The sequence below is a fragment of the Haematobia irritans genome, chromosome 2 (genome assembly GCF_050003625.1).
Source record: "Haematobia irritans isolate KBUSLIRL chromosome 2, ASM5000362v1, whole genome shotgun sequence".
NCBI lineage: Eukaryota > Metazoa > Arthropoda > Insecta > Diptera > Muscidae > Haematobia > Haematobia irritans.
Genome location: NC_134398.1, coordinates 4,931,925 through 4,952,141, shown reverse-complemented (window position 1 = coordinate 4,952,141; position 20,217 = coordinate 4,931,925). Strand labels below are relative to the sequence as shown.

General features: G+C 35.6%; 1 protein-coding gene across 1 annotated transcript; it reads left to right on the top strand.

The window, feature by feature from the left end:
• The first annotated feature begins 11,148 nt into the window (after window positions 1-11,148).
• On the top strand, window positions 11,149-13,842 carry gcm (glial cells missing). Its single transcript, XM_075296771.1, has 2 exons — window positions 11,149-11,793; window positions 11,892-13,842. Exons 1-2 carry the CDS (start codon window positions 11,417-11,419, stop codon window positions 13,204-13,206), a joined length of 1,692 nt encoding a protein of 563 aa, XP_075152886.1. The 5' UTR covers window positions 11,149-11,416; the 3' UTR covers window positions 13,207-13,842.
• The last annotated feature ends 6,375 nt before the right edge of the window (window positions 13,843-20,217 follow it).

The window sequence follows — 20,217 nt, the reverse complement described above, 5'->3', positions numbered from 1 at the left end:
ATTAAATTGCTCAAACTCAGATTGCGATTTTCAGGGAAATCGAATAAAAATGTTACATCTACATATTCTAGCAATGAAACCTGATGAGAGCTAAATAGAAATATTGTCCAATTGTACATTACCTATAGGATTTAATTACAATAGATATGCCATAGTCGAAAATCGACATGTTCTAATCCCCTATTTATGATATCGATTTTTTCCAAACTTTAAATCGAGTTTTTCCAGGTCTTCTCTACTTGAACGACGAGGGAAATCAAATACAAAATTGTTATACAAGGTGGTTATAATTCCACAAAGTAAAGATCAATATATGTTTCAACTTTTTTCATATTATTGTTCAAAAATGTCGGAAATAACATAAAATTTAGAGTAAGTTTAGATTTGTTCGAATTGATACATTTGGCACGAATTGTGGCCCGTTTTAAACGTTTACAAATCTACACAAAAGTGACACGGTGTTTTGGTTCATTCCTGGCGAAGCGCCGTGTTGACATGATCGACATTTTGGTGTTTTCCAACCTTTGTCCTTAATATTTTGTAAATTTTGCCTCCTAAAATTTAGGTTGCTTAATCCGTCCGTCTATTTGTGAACACATTTTTGAGATCAAAGTCTAGGTAGCAATTTAAGTCCAATCGACAATCAAATTTGGCACAAGCATGCTTGTGTTTTGGGTCAAAATAGAACCCTATTTATTTTGGAAGAAATCGGTTCAGATTTAGATATAGCTCCCTTATATATCATTCCCCCGATTTTCACTCATATGACCACAGAGACCAGAGTTGTTATCCGATTTACTTGAAATATTGCACAGGGAGTAGAATTAATATTGCAACTACACTCAAAAAAAAGTTTACTTGGATCCAAAGATTTTGACCTTCCTAGGATCGATAAAATTAAAATTGGATACAGATCTCATTCATCGAATGTTTTCTCTGTTTGCGATATATTAATAAAGGTATTCATGTACAAACAAATTCCAGTTTCAAAATCCAAATTATGCCAAGTACTTCAAAGTAAAAACTGTTTTCTTAATGCTAAAAAACTTTAAACCAAAGATGCAAATCCTTAAAATAAGTCTTAGCCTATATTTGAAGCATTTTTATCTTAAATTTAAAAATTCAATATGTCAGTGGAGCTAAAGACGATTTCTTTAAATTAAAAATGTTTTTCTTTATTTCAAAGAGGGACGCAAAATGTCAAGATTTTTGTCCTAAATGTAATGAAAAAAAATTTTGACGCAAGGATTATAAACTTTCTTTTTAATAAAATGTCATTATTTTAAAGAATTTTGTCCTTAAGATTACGTAAATTTCGAGCACTAAAATTAAAGTTGCATAATCTTCCATATTAGGTCAATATTTTTTTCAGTGTATGCATGCCAAATTTGGTTGAAATCGGTTCAGGCAAAAATGGCCACAATACCAACATTTTTCTTGTAAAATCGGCATTGCTATCAATTTTCCTAATAATTTCTAATACAAAGCTATTGACCGATAAATCATAAATACACTTTTGCAATGTTGCCTAAAAATTGCTTTTTTGACGGATTTGATGTGGTATCGAAAATGTGGATCTTCAAAGTGGTGCAGGGTATAATATAGTCGGCCCCGCCCACTTTAGACTTTCCTTACTTGTTTTATTATTAATTTTGTTTATTCACAAATTGCTCAATTTGGATTGGCTTCTCATCGGAGAAAACCAAATTCGAAATATTTGTCTGTCCAGGGCTTCAATACTGTTTTAAGGACATTTTCCCTATAACTTTCGCCATATTTTGGCACCATCCGCAAATAACATACACCGGCCCACACCATTATCGTCGGCCTGTCTTCAGTCGTAATGGTCAACTGAAGGTGTACATTTTCAGCTGACCTTTGCTCAATTTGGAATGGCTTCTCATCGGAGAAAACCAAATTCCTTAACTGGCCATTTTCGTGCAAGAGGAACAAGCTCTTGAATTTTTTTTTAGAAACTTTGCTCAATTTGGAATGACTTCCCATTGGAGAAAACCAAATTCCTTAACTGGTCATTTTCGTGCAAGAGGAACAAGCTCTTGATTTTTTTTAGAATGTCAATGACTTTAGCATCATTCACTCTTCATATGTATTGCATCCGTTCTGGCGATATGCTCAGCTTACTAGGAAGTTTTCTACCTCTTTGGCATGGCTCTCCCACCTATCGGATCATTTCTGGTGTTGTTACCGTTCCTCAGTTTTCAAGAAAATTCCACTTATTCGATCTGCATTCATTAGAATGCATGCAAATGACTTTAAGCAAATAATAAATCGACCCATTTGATATGAACGAAAATGTTGTGCTAAAACTTAAATAGAAATGAAATCGAACTATCGAACTATCAAACGAAAATCCTAAATTCTAGTTTTAAAAATGTTCTACAAAAAAGAAATTTCGACTAATGAATAGAAATGCATCATTGTCTGACACATATATATTTTGATTTCTCTATTTCGAATTTTAGCTAAGTGTTGTTCAGTTCTCTGAATGTTATCAATCTAGAAATATCAATTCAAAGTAACATTCGAGGTCTTTCACTCGCAGAGTTTTGTGTAGCTCTGCAGGATACTAAAACAAAACCTTCGTATGGACAAACTAAAATTGAATATTTTTGGCTAAACCACATAATAAAGGGCATTTGCGCATGCGCACACACACGAGAGACGAGTGAATGCAAGTAATTCATATGAACTCTATCACTTCCACAAATGTCCAACCTAGGCACTAAGTATTACTATGAGAATAACACTCCAGTAGATACGAGCGACCACTGATTGACTTGTGTAGTTTTTTCGAGTTCTTTGTTTCCATAGAACCATGTACCATGGTACTTGCTGTGGACACCCTGAACTGAATTGCCGCTGCCGCTGCATGTTGCTTACTTGCTGTTTTGTTGTGGTTATCATTTGGTGTAAATCTTTATGAGCTTGTTCTCGGCTATTGTTTTATTTCGATAGTTTTCCCGATACTGGACAACAAGAGGCATTTACGTCAAGAAAAGAAAACATTTCAACATTTATGAACTAAGTAACGTTACACAAAAAATGTACCGCACAGTGTTTTTGGGGGAATTTTTTATGAAATACAGACTACAATTGTGTATTGAAGATGTAATGTATTGCTAATATTAATTTATGGGTCCAAATTCTAAACCTCAGGCATATTGAATAGAAAATTTGTTTTCTAAATGCTTGAGATATAAAATTGGAATATCCTTTGTTATAATGCCCGATTCCAGTGATGATTTGCGCAAAGCATTCATTTTTTGTTTTCATTTGAAGAAAAGTGCTGATCCGCATCGAATACTTATGGAGGCATATGGTGATCATGCTCTTTCAGAAGCAACATGTAAAAGATGCCTTCAATGGTTCGGAAATAATGATTTTGATATAAGAAATGAAGACCATAAAAAATTTGAAGATACCGAATTGCAGCCGATATTGGATGGAGATGACACTTTGAGTCAAAAGCAAATGACAGCAGTGTTAAATATTGCACAACAAACAATATCTGACCTTTTAAAAGCTATGGCAAAGAAAAAACGCTCATTTCATACCGGTACACCTGGTAGATGGGGACAGTAGCAATCTCACATATATTTTATATTCTATGGAAATTTGTTGTTCACAATTATCAGACGGTGATCATGTTATGTGTGAATTATTTGAAATTAAAAATAGTTTTAAACATACATTTTTTAACAGATTGATTTGGTGGGATTCCTACTGTACCAATCTACTATATGGATACATTTAATGGGTTGCAGATATTTTAATACATTTAGCTTAAATAAATATAATACGTTATTAATTATAGCATAAAAATCCTATAACTCTCCTGTGATCATTAAAGTATGTATACAAATTTGAACCTACTGTTTTTTTTTCAAAATTTACACATTTACTTATGACATATGTGGGGACAATAGGAATCTTGCATTATCTGTATTTTTCATCAATGAATAAGGAAATTAGAATATATTATTCACAAATTGTATAAGAAACCTATCAGAAGTGGATGGCTATGCTAACATTTATCTCAAATTTGGGATAGAGAAAGAATTTGTCTTTTTTTTTGAGATTAATTTTAATGTGAACTGTTTAACGAAAATTTTCCATTTTTTTTTTGGTTTCTAATTTTTCCGTTTTTAAATATTAAATGATTTTTCTCTATTTATTTATCTGTCCTTTATGAATTTATATGAATATTGAAATGATCTTTTGTACTTATGGTCATTTTCTTTTCAGTGTTTCATCAGGAACCCTGATTTTAGATTTTATTGAAATTTTGAATATCCTCCTATAAGACACTGTGCCCTGGTAATATCATTTATAGTTATTTTGTGTCATTTATCAATTTGTGCATAGTGGAAAATGGAAAATGTTTAACAATTTGCTTTTTCTCTCTCGATGTGAAACGATTACAATAAAGGGAAGAGAATTTATGAAAATGGAAAATAACAAAAAACTACAATCTTGGTTCATTGTAAACGAGGGCTTAATTAAAGGTTTTACTACCATAGGGTTGTTCGATAGATGTCATGCTAGCTGGTATAATACTCTCGATGACAATGGGATGTAATGGTGCCATTAAAGCGACAAACAGCGTATGATTGGCCTATGGGATTATTTGAGACTTTGGCAAAGTCATTGACTTGATGTCTTATCGCAAAGATATCATCTCCAATGGCAACGGCATTGATGATGACAATAACGATGATGATGAGGAAAAAGAAAATTCAGTAGTTTCAATAGTCTATAAAGGTTTTCTCCAATGTGGTTTTTAATTGTGTGTAAAGTTTTACCATTTCTCTCACTCTCTATCTCTCCTGGAGATGCTGATATTTCCCTTCAATCAATGTGGCAAAATAGGGAAAAATATTTAATTAACCAAAATATGATGGTATTTCAGGAAAACCCTAGAAATTTCTAGTGATCGGTGTTTGGTGATATCCAGCAAAAGATAAGCTAGGAATTTATTTTGCGGAAAATAGTAACCATCTCCACGGGATACTAGAAACTAAAGGCCAAGGTTTTTAGAAATGAAATTCAAACGTTAGAACTTCATTTGACTTTAAACTCAAATTGGGGCGGTATTTATGAGTCTGGATTTGAAACTCATCAAAAACTCTTCAAATTTATGATGACATTTATGTTAAAATGTTTCTAATTTTCACACAATTGTGTGTGTGTACGGATGAAATACCAACACAAAGTGGTGGTAGTAATGATAGTGGTCATGTTCCCCCTATCCCTTTGAACAAAACTCTTTTTGGATGTCTCGGGATTTGACCTAAATGTGATCTAATTATTTCAATCATTATTTCATTTAAGGCCCATTCACAATGTCAAATAGTTAATTGTGTGGCATAATTAAACTACCACACCTACTTTACCTTTTCCGCTTCCTTTCATTTACTCAGCAGGATATGAGAGCCGCTATAGTGCATTAGTCCAGCACCTTATAGTAATTGTTTCTTTTTTTGCTCGGGGGACAAAAGAAAATGGGAAGACTTCCTTTTCTTGATGACAGCAACCCGTTTAACAGTATCTTGAGAATAAACATCACCCTTTGCTTCTTCTGACTATGGCGTAGAGTCCTTTTAAATCCTTTTTATCAACAGTCATAACAAATACGCAGAATAAAAAAATCGACTTTTCCCAATTCCTCCCCTAAAAATTGCACACAAACTAAAATAGTCCTCATCTCTTTCTTTGTTTTTTTTTTTGTTGCTTCCAAGGAGTTAAAATAAACCTTTTATTCTTCATCACCTCTAATTGTAGCCTTTTGGTGTAAATTATATATACATTTATTCATTTCATTTGGCAGTTCAAAACTGCAGTCCTTGGTCCTTTCAGATGATGGCTGATTACAGTTGGGTTTAAGCATCACAATTTTTGCTCTTCTTTATCAATTGCTAAAGATCTTTGGGCTGAGCCATCAACAACTAAGACTTCCATTCTTGGTTTGATTCTCTATCTGACTTCTATAAATTATGTGATATCCTTGCGATCCCTAGACTTTGGTGTTGGTTTTAGCACCTTTTTTTTTCTTTCGACAAGGCAACTAAATTTGATTTCCCTTTAAAAGAAATCGTGTTGGGTGTTGCGAATGTTGCAATGTCCTTGAAAAGGGGTTGTTATTTAACGTGTCATATCTTCAATGATCTTTGACGAAACAGCTAGAATCTCTAAGAGAGTCTTATCAGATTTTAGATTGAGACATTTACTGCACTAGAAATGCGTGAGAAAATGCTTAATGTTATCATAAAAATATCCCATATGAGATTGTTTTATGTGAATATATTATTTTAAAATATATATATATATATATATATATATATATATATATATATATATATATATATATATATATATATATATATATATATATATATATATAACAGACCATTGAATTGAAAAGACGGAAATTCTCTGTCGACCCATCTCTAAGGCAGTATTGCTATTGTTGTGGGACCTTATATGGAGTTGATGAAATTAGTACTTTTGTACATTTTTTGGTATTGCAAAAGTACCCTAATTCAACTCTGACCCATACTCATCAATATTCTGGTGGACGTCAACAGAAAAGAAGTTCAACATGAGAATAATAATAAGAGAAGAAAGAGACCAGCGAACTTGTAGTCTCGGTGAGGAGATGAGAACCATTTCACCTTATGCAAAGTTGATGAAATAAGTACTTCTGTACTTTTTCAGTTATGGAAAAGTACCCTGACTTTAACGTGATTGCTGTCATGAATGGAAAAAAAGTCCAATATGAGAATAATACTAAGAATCCAGCAGATTTGTCATCTTGTTGGAATTGAGACAATGGGGATCGCGTCAACAGGAGTGTTTAACAGCAAAAAGTCGATTAGACTAAGAATGATGGGAGAGTTAGAGTTGAAAAATAACAATTTGCTCTAGGAGGTGATCATACTCCTTCTCTAGGTGCGGTACGATTGATATCATCTGGATTCCACGGCACATAGAAATAACGTTCGAGCTAAAACGCTACTGGCTTTTAAAGAACGCAAGATCTTTAGAGTTGAGATGGTCAGACGCACCAGAAGAATACTACAATTAAACCCAACCGAAATCAGAACCATGCAACTAATAAAGGAGAGTATGACTTCAGTCGTACTCATAGAGTCAGTGCGCATTTGTGCCGGGTGAGATTTATGGAATAAATCTATGCCTGAATTAGAGAGCTTAGAAAATATTTTTAACAAGTATATGTTAGGTTAGGTTAGGTTAGGTGGCAGCACGATGTATCAGGCTCACTTAGACTATTCAGTCCATCGTGATACCCCATTGGTGAACTTCTCTCTTATCACTGAGTGCTGGCCGATTTCATGTTAAGCTCAATGACAAGGGACCTCCTTTTTATAGCCGAGTCAGAACGGCGTTCGGTCGGGGGCGAATCTTAAATACAACCACCCTCCAGCATGAATCAAATATAATTGTTTCCTTTGTAAACTCTTCGTAGTAGGGGGTTACTTGAAAATATATAGAATTACAGACGGGTTTGAAGACATAGCAAATGTGTATACCAATCACGAACATCGGGACATTGATCTATTTGGGTACACTGAAAAAACAGTGAACCCACCAGGAAGATAACTTTCGGTTAATTTTAGAAAATTTTTAATATTTGTAGAAAATTTTTAATATTTGTAGAAAATTTTAACTAAACAGTATTACAACCGTTGGCATCACGCCGATGTCATAAAAATAAGTAAATATTTTTCGACAAATTCAAGAAAATTTATTAGACATAACTAAGTTTTTTCACTTGTTAAAGAAAATTTTGTAGTTTGAAGGAAAAACTTGGAGTTCAAAATTGCAAGAATGTCTTTAGTGACATACGAAGTTCATGATGGACGCTTTTTTGGTAAAATTTACAAATTTAAAGAAATTCTGAACTATTTTGTGGAATACACGAATTTAGTTAATCTTTATGCTTCATTTGAGTATATTTTTTTCCTCGGTTTTAGTTAATTTAACTAACGTAAACAAAAAATTATTAAAGTAAAGGCAACTTTCTCCAAACATAATAATTCCATGAACTAAGATAAAGTTAAATTGGCTTTAGTGAAATAGAGAGTTCACTTTTTTTTGAGTGTATATAGCAAAACATGCACCGATTCACACAATACTAGCCACAACTATTTATGGACCTAAAATACATCCAGATTTTGAATTTCAAACAAATCGGATAAAAATTCGGATCACTAGACGCTTGAAAGATCAAATCGGGAGATTGGTGTATATGTGGGAGATACCAAAACATGGACCGATACACAGAATCTTCGTCACAATTATGTGTATCTCTAGATTTCCAATTTCAAGCAAATCGGATAAAAATTGAGGTGTCCAGAAGCCCAACAAATCAAATCAGGAGATCAGGCTATATGGTGGCTATACCGAAACATGAAACGATACACACCATATTAGACCCACTTATTTAAGGACCCAAAATACCTATAGATTTTCAATTTCAGGCAAATCCGATAAATATTCGGATGTCTAGATGTCGTAGAAGTCAAATCGGGAGATCGGATAAAAATTGCGGTGTCTAGAAGCCCAAGAATTCAATTCGGGAGATCGTGATATAAGGGGGCTATACCAAAACGTGGACTTGTTTGGTATTCTTACATATACATACACCCAAAATCTCTTTGGATTTAATAAAAAATTGCGGTATCTACATGCTCAAGACCCCAAATTGAGGGGTCGGTTTGTATGGAGGCTATATCAAAATCTGAACCGATATTTTCCATTTTCGATCTTGACCGGCCTGCAGACAACAGACGATTTTATGCAAAATTTCAGCACGATAGCTTTATTATTGAAGACTGCAGCGTGATTACTACAGACGGACATCGTTATATAGTCTTAGAATTTCTTCCTGATCAAGAATATATTGATGTCTCCATTCCAAAGTACGCTAAGTCTAAAAAGTGAATTTTAAGGAAACAAGTTCAATGTTTTGTTTTTTTGGAATTTCTCAAAAACCGATATAAAATCACTTTTTCGGTCTTAAAATTATGTTTATTGTAGATTTTTTTTGTATGTACGAATTCAAAATAGTGCTAATAGAACTTGGCTAAAAATGACTTAGACCACTTTAGATCGAACAAAGCTTTTTGCCCTTTTTTGATTGGAACTTTAATCACATGCTACGTACAATATTAACCACAACTTTTGATAGGAGTGTCCAATAAATTTGAACTTTTGACAGGATGCAATTCACATCAATCCGAATAAAAAACAACGAACTCCATCCAAGTCGACTTAGCGTACTCTGGAATGAGGACATCGATATATAGTTTCTGTAGTCGGAAATCGATATTTCGATGTGAGAGATGACAGACGATGACAGACTTATTATACCCCCATCACCATTCTATGGTGGTGGGTATAAAAAATGGATGTTTGTAGTAACACATCAGGGAGACTTCATTTTAAAATAGGAGTGAGTTTAACTAAAGCATTAATCAGACATTTAAATCACCATAAAACTCTTCGGAATATGCAAGCAAAAAGACCATGAACAGGCTTAGATCTCCCAACGAGACGTCTTAATACGTATAGAGGATCTACAATCTGCTGATATTCCCTCTTTCAACTAGCAAGCTCCAAATGTTACCCCATCTAAATTGATGCCGCTTTCGATTGGAATAAAAAGTGCAACATTCTCGAAATTTATTGCAAAATATAAAAGACACGGTCATAGCTTTCGGAAACAGGAGCCCTCAAAATATTATGAATGAAATGGGGGAAAAGTAGTGTAACACTAAGGCAACATATTTTTACCAAACGAAATTGCCCTTCATAAGTTCACAAGGTTTATTTATGGTCTCGAGACTTGAACTAAAACTTGACATTGAACTAACTATTGGTGTGATTTTTCTGATTTATGTATAAGGCATAAGGGAGGGAACTTTTGTGCCATATCACTTTGGAGAACTGGGGGAATTATCGGAACTTATCTTTATCAGTTCTATCAGACGAGTATAATTGGGTGGAATAGATTTATGTTACTCAGACTGTTTCATATATTTATGTTATGTTGGTTTCCAGGGACTATTTCATAAATGTGTCAAAGCTAAACGGCATTCCAAAGGGTGGTCAACATAGTGGGAAGGCTATGAAAACTTTAATATTTTCTTACGACTTTAGATATAAGGTTAAATCAGCATAACATTTTGCATTTTATCTGTTCTGTTTAAAAATATTCAAACATATACATGTATAAGGGTACTTACGTATGTATTTCCAAAAAGGACTTTCACCTTCAATTTGAAAAGAAAGTTTAACTTAGTTATACAACCATTTCGATTCTAACCCACTGACTTAAGAAAACCATCCCCGCACCCACTCCCAGTCATCCCACATATTAAATACCTTTTGAAAATAATCAAAAATCGATAGTAAAAAGTAACTAAACATTAAATTCTAATCCAATATCTATTGTTACACTCCTATTATGGTTATTGTTGTTCTTATCTGCTACCAAATACCACCGCATAATAAATGTACGACACCAACAAATACAACAACAAAAAAATATGTTATACGAATGGCAACAACAGCAAACGTATGTTCTCTAATCGGAGGACACTCGACATTCGCATTCTCAACACAAATTATTCACGGGGACAGACAGAAGATGAACAAAAGTACCATGCCATAATAGAAAAAATCCCCCCAACTACTCGATCACAATACCAGTTACAACCACCAGCAGTCGTCATAAAAGAAACTTCTTCAAGTGTTGCTTAATGGATAAAATTCTTATTGTTACTCTAAGTCTGGATAAATGTGGATAAATTTACGGATAGTGAAGTCAATAGCCAATCAGAATGCATAGTGAAGAGTATATGTGAGTGTGACTGTGTGGGGTCATGAATTGAAGTTGTTTCCAAAGAGAGATAGAGAGCAAGAGTGTATATGAGTGTGTGTGTGTTTGTAATGCATTAATGCCATACAACAAGCCAGTTATATGGATTGAAAACAACCCTGGTTCTACGTTGGATTTCAGTCGTAAGCGATTCGGTCGAAAGGAACTTAGGCTGATGGCAAGGCAGAGTGAAGTCAGTCAGCATTGCGCAGTCGTTCGAATCAGTTGTACGTTCTAGTGCAGTGATAAAAAGAAAATTGAAAAAAACTAGCGAAACGAAAAAGACTTAAAAGAAAAAAACGAATCTAGATTTCATAACAACAAAAAAACACAACTCTTAAATATTTAAACCAAAACGAACTTTCATTTTTCTATATATACATATATGACGAACCGTGATAAGTGATTACTTAAAACAAAAATCTTAAATTATCTCATCTTTAAAAATTAAAATCGTCTAACGAAAACTTTTACAAAACAAAAGTCGCTAAAATGGTCATCAACACGCCACTCACTGTGCCTTGCGGCACTACGAGTCCCCCAGCTACCAGATCTCGTGTACAAATTGATTGGGATATTAATGATAGTGTGGTGCCGATGGTAACAGAATTTGATGAATTCCATGATTGGGCAAATGGTCATTGCCGTCTTGTCTATTCGAGTAGCAGTGAGGAGGCCAAGAAACATTCCTCCGGATGGGCCATGAGAAATACCAACAATCATAATATCAATATTCTTAAGAAAAGCTGTTTGGGAGTTTTATTGTGTTCGGCCCATTGTAAATTACCCAACGGTAATAGTGTACATCTACGTCCAGCCATATGTGACAAAGCCCGTCGCAAGCAACAGGGAAAAGCTTGTCCAAATAGGTAGGTTGAAATAGAAAACAAAAATCTAGAATATTGTGGAACTCTTCAAAACTCCCCAAAAATATGAAAACTAATTTTCTTTTTTGATTTTTTTTTAGAAATTGTAATGGTCGTTTGGAAATTCAACCTTGCCGAGGCCATTGTGGTTATCCCGTTACACATTTTTGGCGCCGTGCTGGTAACTCCATATTTTTCCAGGCCAAGGGAACCCATGATCATCCCCGGCCCGAAGCCAAAGGGTCCAGTGAAGCTCGTCGTCTTTTGGGTAGTGGTCGCAGGGCTCGTAGCTTGGCTGTACTTTTAGCCCGAGATGCTGCTCTTAATGAAAAACTAACCAGTCTAAGGGGTGGCAAGAGACCAAAATTAGATAACACCGCAGAAGGTTCTACGCTCAAAAAGAAAAGAGTTATGCGTGAATTATCTACCAACACATCCACCAATAATCAAAATGAGCAAGTTACCTATAATACTTCGCTGGAAATGTCACATTTCGAGCCTACTGCCTCGCAAAATCAACAATGGTTAAGTGATCTCAATAGCCCTATGTATACAGCGACAGCCAGTCCCACCACCACAACATTACCCGAATTCAGTTATACCGCAAATCAAATTGCTTCAATGGATCACCAAGCCTATAATATTCACTATGAAACACCTTCATCATGTCTTACCTCACCACAATCCAATTACTCCTATCCTCAACATTATTCACCCAATAATTCAGCAATTGAAGAATCCTTAATTAACCACCATGGATCAGGATCTGGATATACACAACAAACTCCATTGATTCCTTCAGAATTTCCCCCTATGGATAGTAATAAGAAATGGTTATATGAAAGTTGTGATGATGCCTCCAGTCTGACAAGTAGTTCCGGATACAATTCTGATGATTATTACTATTCCTCCTTTGTATCGTCCAGTATGAATATCTTCGATCCCTCAGCAAGCGTGGCCAATGAGCCTCAACAACAGCAGCTTTCTAGTCCCACATATTATAGTTCCTCATCTCCCACGGCTACCGATATTTATCATAGTGTATTCGATGCTGACCTACCCTCGTCCATGTATGGATCGACGACTGATAACAATTACCAGAGTCCAAGCCTCACCCATTCAGAGTTTGGTGATAACATGCTCAATCATTCACCCCAGCAACAATATCAGACCTTATCCAACTACACTTCCGATGTCAATGGCAATGCCAGCGTCACACAATCAGGATCCGATTTTTACTATAGTAATTCGGGTGGTGATAATGGAGGAGAATGGAACATTCAAATGGAGGCCTCCACAACTTTGTATTCGCAGCATCATCATCAACAGCAGCAGCAAATGGATAATGCAGTTTTACATCATCACCAACAGCAGCAACAACATATCATGCCTTCTCTATCCACGGGAGTTTTTTAATAGAAATTCCCAAGTGAAGTGAGCCATTGTTAGTCTGTTACAGATTATTGGTGTTGTTATCCATTTCTTTTGACTTGCCAAATATTTTGTTGGGAAATTCTTGGACTTTCCATCGTAGTAGTAGTCTCCTTATCAATGGAGCAAGTTAAGTTTATTTATTTTTCCCTATTTGATAAATAGTTTTTGTAAGTTTTTTTTTTGTATGCCTAAAATAACCTCGTCTCATATTGAGCCTTTTTTATATAATTAAACACAAAGTAAATTGTATACTACATGCGTTGTTCTAGTCTAGTCATCCTCACAACTTATGATATCTCTCCAAAAAAAAAACATTTCCAATAAAGTTTATGCCTTTATCTTCACCATAGATTGTAAGAAATAAAATAATGTACTGCAAATCACAAGAGAAAATCGAAATATACTCTAAAGTAAATTCACATTCGATGAAATATCCACCGGAAAATAAATTCGATCCGTTCTTATGTCGCGGATTTGTTAACACTACCTTTCCCATTTTTGTGTATTGTTCTAGTATTAAGAATATTTGTATATATTTTTAAGTTAATTTTACATTTATTCTATTTTAAACTCATCGATCATCAATCAATTTTAAGATAGTTTTTAAGACCAAAGAGATCATAGTCAATAGAGTTTTTCATAATTTTGCAAAAAGAATAATTCTTTATTATTTTTAAGTTGAATAATTTTAAGAGAAACCCTTAAATGATGATAAACAAATACAAAGAATTTGAATACAAAATTGAAATTATGAGCGTTTTTTGTTTTGTTTGATATTGGGAATGAAAGGATGGGTCTTACTCCAGTGGCAGTTCGGTTTTAGTTAACAAATTATTGGTGATATTTTTTCTGTTTGCGAGAGCAGCTTCAACGGAGTTGTCTAAGTATACGAGTTTGTTGCGAAAAGCCTACAAACATTTGAGAAATTGTCGTTTTAATTTTCAACATAGACTCATTCTGTCTGGATTCAATTGACCCATGTATACTCTAGCTTTTTAACTCGTAAGAGAAATACGTCTCCCTGGTGGCTGCGATCTTCTGAACTGATTGACATTGCCAAGCAAGTGCTTTTTTTAATTTTGGAAATACAGCGAAGTCGCCCAAATCACCGGTGTACTGATGCATTATCATGGTGAAAAAAATGCATCAATTTAAAGTCGAAGTGAAAAATGCTTCATTATAGTGTACCGTCGTGATCTCTTTACCAATCTCCAGGTAGACAATGTGGATCACAACTTGTGAATCTCAGAGAGTAGTAATAAAAATCGCCGATTGGAAAGTATACGCCTTCTTCGAGGCAGGATCGCAGGGTGTAACCCACTGTGTATCCCCTTCGCATAGGACCGATGGCACCAGAGAATGAAGATATCGAGACACTCCTCAAATGTCCTCCCAGCCATGAACGACACCGACTGAAAAAAATCCTTTAATCACAAATGGATAATTGTGATATTATCATCATAAAATAACAAAACTTCCCCATAATACAATATCGTTGAATAATGTCAACTTATAGACTACAATTAGTTGTACAATTAATCATATAACCATTCAGGAAACAATTTTGTGGTATTTCCATTGGATAACAAGTCTCGGCCGACTATTGCTCAGCCTCCACCGGCGAAATTGGGACGAATTCATTCTTCTGGTTAGGACTGTCTTCGTCTTCCTCGGAGCAAGGTCGCCGGGTGCAATCCCTTTCACGACTTTTCTTTATATCCCCTGTGTACAAATGGACCAAATTTTTGTCGACTGCCGCGAAATGACACAAAAACACTCGAATTGAAGTGAAACACTTTATGCGTGTCACTTTATGCGTATCAAAAGCTGGTCGGGTAGCATTCCCCGACGCCATCCCTATTCCATTGGCTTTTCACAGCAGCTGCCACGTCTGGTGGACCATTACTAGACATCGGAACCATATACAGAAATTCAACAGGATAAACAGAACGGCTCTCATTTACATGACTGGTGCTATGAGGACAACGGCCACTGCAGCTCTAGAGGTTTTAATGGGAATTGGCCAGCTTGGTCTGCACATCAGGAATACAGCCGAGGTGATACACATGACACTGAAGAGCTTGGACTTACTCGGACACACGGCCTGCAGGTACACGGAACTTGTTGCTTCAGTTGGGCAACGCTTAAGGACGGACTATATGGCGACTCGGCATATATGTGAGGGCAAGCTAAAGGGTGATAGGTTCAAAATTTGGTCAAGGGAAAACGCGTGTAAATAGGTAAAATCGTTCATTTAAAAAATCAAATTAAATTTCTTTTTCAAGTTCAATTAGTATAAAATTCAGGAAAAATATTCAGTTAGGCTTTCGCTTTTCCAAATCCGAATTGCCGGGCCTCACGCTTGACACCTGCCATCAGATTTTGTACAGCCACCTTGTCCACCTTCTTCGCCACAGAAAGCCAGTATGCCTTGAACTGCTGCTCGTCCTTAGCAGTTTTTTGGTCTTCTTTAGGTTCCGCTTGACAATAGCCCAGTATTTGTCAATTGGGCGGAGCTCTGGCGTGATGGGAGGGTTCTTGTCCTTGGGAACCACCTGCACGTTGTTGGCGGCGTACCACTCCATGGCCTTTTTACCGCAATGGCAAGATGCCAAATCCCGCCAAAACAGTACTGAACAACCGTGTTTCTTCAGGAAAGGCAGCAGACGTTTATTCAAACACTCTTTTACGTAAATTTCTTGGTTGACAGTCCCGGAAGCTATGAAAATGCTGCTTTTCAAGCCACAGGTACAGATGGCTTGCCAAACCAGATATTTCTTTGCGAACTTTGACAGTTTTATGTGCTTGAAAATATCTGCTACTTTTCCCCCTTCCTTTTGCCGTATAAAACTCCTGTCCCGGAAGCTGATTGTAGTCGGCTTTGACGTAGGTTTCGTCGTCCATTACCACGCATTCAAACTTCGTCAGCATCGTCGTGTACAGTCGTGTACACCCAGCTTATTTGCGGCATCTCGGAGAGAGAGGTTAGCGTTTCGCTTGAAACTACCGGCAACTCTCTTTGTCGTCTCAGCGGCTTCCGGTTTTCGATTTTCCCCCGCTAGGTTAAAGTAGCAGCCCGATTAAATTTCAGGCTCACTTAGAATATTCAGTCCATTGTGATAATATTTATATACTTACAGGATCAACGTTAAATATAATGAATGATGGACTTCCTCTGTGGGTTGCGAGCAGACCAAGCTGATATTGAACGAAAAGAGTAGTAGGAACTCAGGATTTCTAATGGCGACGAATAGAGAGGATTTGAGGCCGTTAATACTCATCATAACAGGACACAACACACTTGGGAAGCATATGGTAATAATTGGCTCTTTTTACCACTTTCTGTACCAGTGTCCGGCATTATCTTTTAAAAGAAACAATATACTGGGTTCCTTTTTCTTTCAGGATATTACTGAGGTACGGGACTGTAAATTAAAGGATATACTCGCCTTTATCAAGGCTTCTGGATGGAAGACCTAGAGAACCGTATTCTTTAAAGAACACAAAGGAAATGTGACCGACAGACAGTGGAAAGAACAACCATGAGGAATCACAATAAACCAACATGGTTTAAGTGGACACCATTTTTCCTTTCAACAGTTTTGGTGTCATCCCCTATAACCTAACCTATCCTAACTGAAACACCATCAAATTCTTTTCTTAAATGGTCTTACGGTTGCGCTTGTTGTCTGGATTCCTGTCTACACGCTGTATTCCTGTCTACGAGTTAGCTGATTTTTAGCACTTCGTTGTTTCCGGGTTACATGGACGAGACTCATAAAGAAGTGTCGTGCGACAAAATTGAACCGCGTATTACCATAAACTACATTCAAATGATCTTTTATTTGTGCTGCGCAGTATAATTGCACTTTTTCATTTTTTCTAGAATCAGCTGGGACACACCCGATTCTAGTACATGGCGTAGAAATAGAATTTCTATCTTGATCTGGGAGCCACTGTAGAAATAGAATTTCTACCTTGATCTGGGAGCCACCGTGGTGCAATGGTTAGCATGCCCGTCTTGCATACACAAGGTCTTGGGTTCGATTCCTGCTTCGACCGAACACCACAAAAGTTTATCAGTGGTGGATTATCCCACCTCAGTAATGCTGGTAACATTTCTGAGGCTTTCAAAGCTTCTCTAAGTGGTTTCACTGCAATGTGGAACGCCGTTCGGATTCGGTTATAAAATGGAGGTCCCTTGTCATTGAGCTTAACATGGAATCGGGCAGCACTAAGTGATAAGAGAGAAGTCCACCAATGTGATATCACAATGGACTGAATAGTCTAAGTGAACCTGATACATCGGGCTGCCACCTAACCTACCTTGATTTGGATGAAAAACTAAAGCCCTCAAACTTCATGCATTTCTAACTTCCTGACATTCACCGAGGTAAATCCTTACTCAAGCATACTCACAGGTAAGGGAGTATCTGTGCAAATCCGTACTCACGCACGAACAAATGAAGACACTCGCTCTCAACTGGAGACATTTTACTCATGTACACTAACGATAGGAAAACGACATTCACATACACGTGCCAGTGAATTAACTCATTACTTCCAATCACACGGTATTGCTGGGGGTAATGGTATACGGTCTTTTGGTAACCCGTTTTTGAGGTTATGTTTTTTCGTTTTTTTTTTTTTGAGAGCTGCAGTGATGCAATGGTTGGCTTGCCCATCTTACAAACAAAGGGTCATTGGTTTAGTCCCAGTTTTGACCGGACACCAAAACATTTTTCAGCAATTCTTTATCCCCTCTCAGTTATGCTTATAATATTTCTGTGATTTATCTGTAGAGATTGTGTCTTTTATAACAACTCTCAAGATCAGAGAGGATAATTAAGCAGTGACTGTATCTTTTGTCTTTTATAATATCTCTCAAATTCAGGGAAAATAATTAAGCAGTGACTGTATCTCTTTCTTGCTTTCGTAGTACTCTATAACCTCACAAAGGTCGACCAATATTTTTACATCATTTATTTTTTTTTTTTGCCAAAAAATATTAAAATTCGATATGAGTTTATGATAACGATAATATATTAACCCCTTAAATAGAATATCCTCATTAAAATCCCATAAATGTATTGTTCCCTACATGGACACTTAAAACTAATTAAGTCCTTTAAATCTCTTTAAAATGACACATATCTTGTTGAAAATGTAAAAAGGGATTAAAAACCGTAAAAATTATCAGAGAAAAGTTGGCCTTTTTTAATGAAATTATAAGGACCTTAAAATGTCACCTGGGCTGATACAAAAAAGGGGTTTGATTTGTTTGTTATGCCTAAATAACCGCAACCGTTTACCAAAAAAAATTAAACATTTATAAGCTGATTAATAAGAAGGATTATTGAATACCAGCGCAAAAAAAACAGATACTCAAAATTATGCTAAATTTCTGACATTCATAGATGATGGTAAACAGGGGGTTGTTCCATATGTACCCCTAATAGAAACCCTTAACAGAAAGTTAATCAAATCAATTCAATGGCATTCAATTCATATGCAATTGAAGGCCTAATAAAACGCCCATTATCCTTTTTGGGCGGCCTTGGGTGACGCACCAGTCCTTTGTTTAATGTGGTTGGCTTTTGAATGCTCACTTTGTGCCAAACTCTCGTAGACTCTCGATTTTAGAATTTACACGAAGGTCATAGGAAAAGCATTTGAGGATTTTGTGTAAAATATTTTGTGTCTTATGTTTCCGTTTCCGTGAAAACAAAAACAATAAAACGTAAATATTTGCATAAATAATGTTTACACACGTTGCACACACGCCAGGGCCTACAAACACACACACTCGAATATTCTCTGGTGAGAAGAATCTGACTTTCCTCCCTCATTAGGCAAATGCTTATGGGAAGAGAGCTAGAATGAGAGAAGAGAATACCAGGCTCGAAATGCTTTATTTAGAGTTAGTTATGTTTTGATTTCATTTTATGTTAATTTGTGTGCAATAAATCACACAAGGCTACAACAAACGTGTGCTTCCTGTCTCATGTACCGTGTGCCATCTCCTAGAGTCCTCAAAGGATGCTACTTCAAAAGGCATACCTCACAAATTAAAACATTCAAGAGCTGAAAAAGGGATTACATTTGGGTGCTGTTGCATTTATGCTAATGAGAGGGATTTTCGGTATCATTTTCCTCATCATCATCACAATCACCTTAACCCAACTATAAACTCTCATAGAAAAACATAGACTTTTTTGTTCTCGCAGGATCTATGGCTGAATGAGTTAATGTTGTAAGTCGTTTGTTTATTAACGTATTATGCAAATTAGATTTAAATTCGCCTTTTGTTTGTGTGTTATAGATTTTGTTTTTGTTTTTCCCCTCTCTCCCAAGAGTGTAATTCAATATTCGCGTGAAAAGCCTTTTTTTTATGATTGAAGGAGGGTTAACTTAAATTTGTGGTACCTTTTTTTGCATTTGCCAATAAAATGGTAATCTAGATATCTAATTTTGCAAATACAAAAAGTCAGATGCCTTTTTGCCGGATCAGTTTTTTGTTTGTTTACCCAAAAATTTGCATATATGATTTTGGCAATTCGCAAATTTGCACCTTTGCAATTTTTATATTGCGAAATGATTTCACAGGGTAATTTTGTTGACATTTCTATTGTAAAACAAATTACTGTGAAAAGGGATTAGCCGAAAATTTGCAAAATTATCAAATTAAGTCATTACATGAATAATGGATCAAGGGCCTCAATTTAAGGCAAAATCAGCATAAATTATTAAAAATTGATTTAATCAGACAAAAAAAAAACAATCTGAGGGGGGATTTTTTTAATGTTGTGGTAGATTTTATAAAATATTCATCTCCAACTAAGAGGTAATTCATAAATAGAAATACAATTTTGACAACATTTTCTATAGAAATATAATTTTAACAAAATTTTCTATGAAAATAAAATTTCGACAAAATTTCCCATAGAAAAAAAATTTTGACAAAATTTTCGATAGAAATAAATTTTTGACAAA

What these genes read in the sequence shown, in the direction of transcription:
- gcm (XM_075296771.1), top strand. Translation starts at nt 11,417, where the DNA reads ATGGTCATCAACACGCCACTCACTGTGCCTTGCGGCACTACGAGTCCC. An exon ending in GGAAAAGCTTGTCCAAATAG is followed by an intron (nt 11,794 to 11,891) that starts GTAGGTTGAAAT and finishes ATTTTTTTTTAG; the next exon opens with AAATTGTAATGGTCGTTTGG.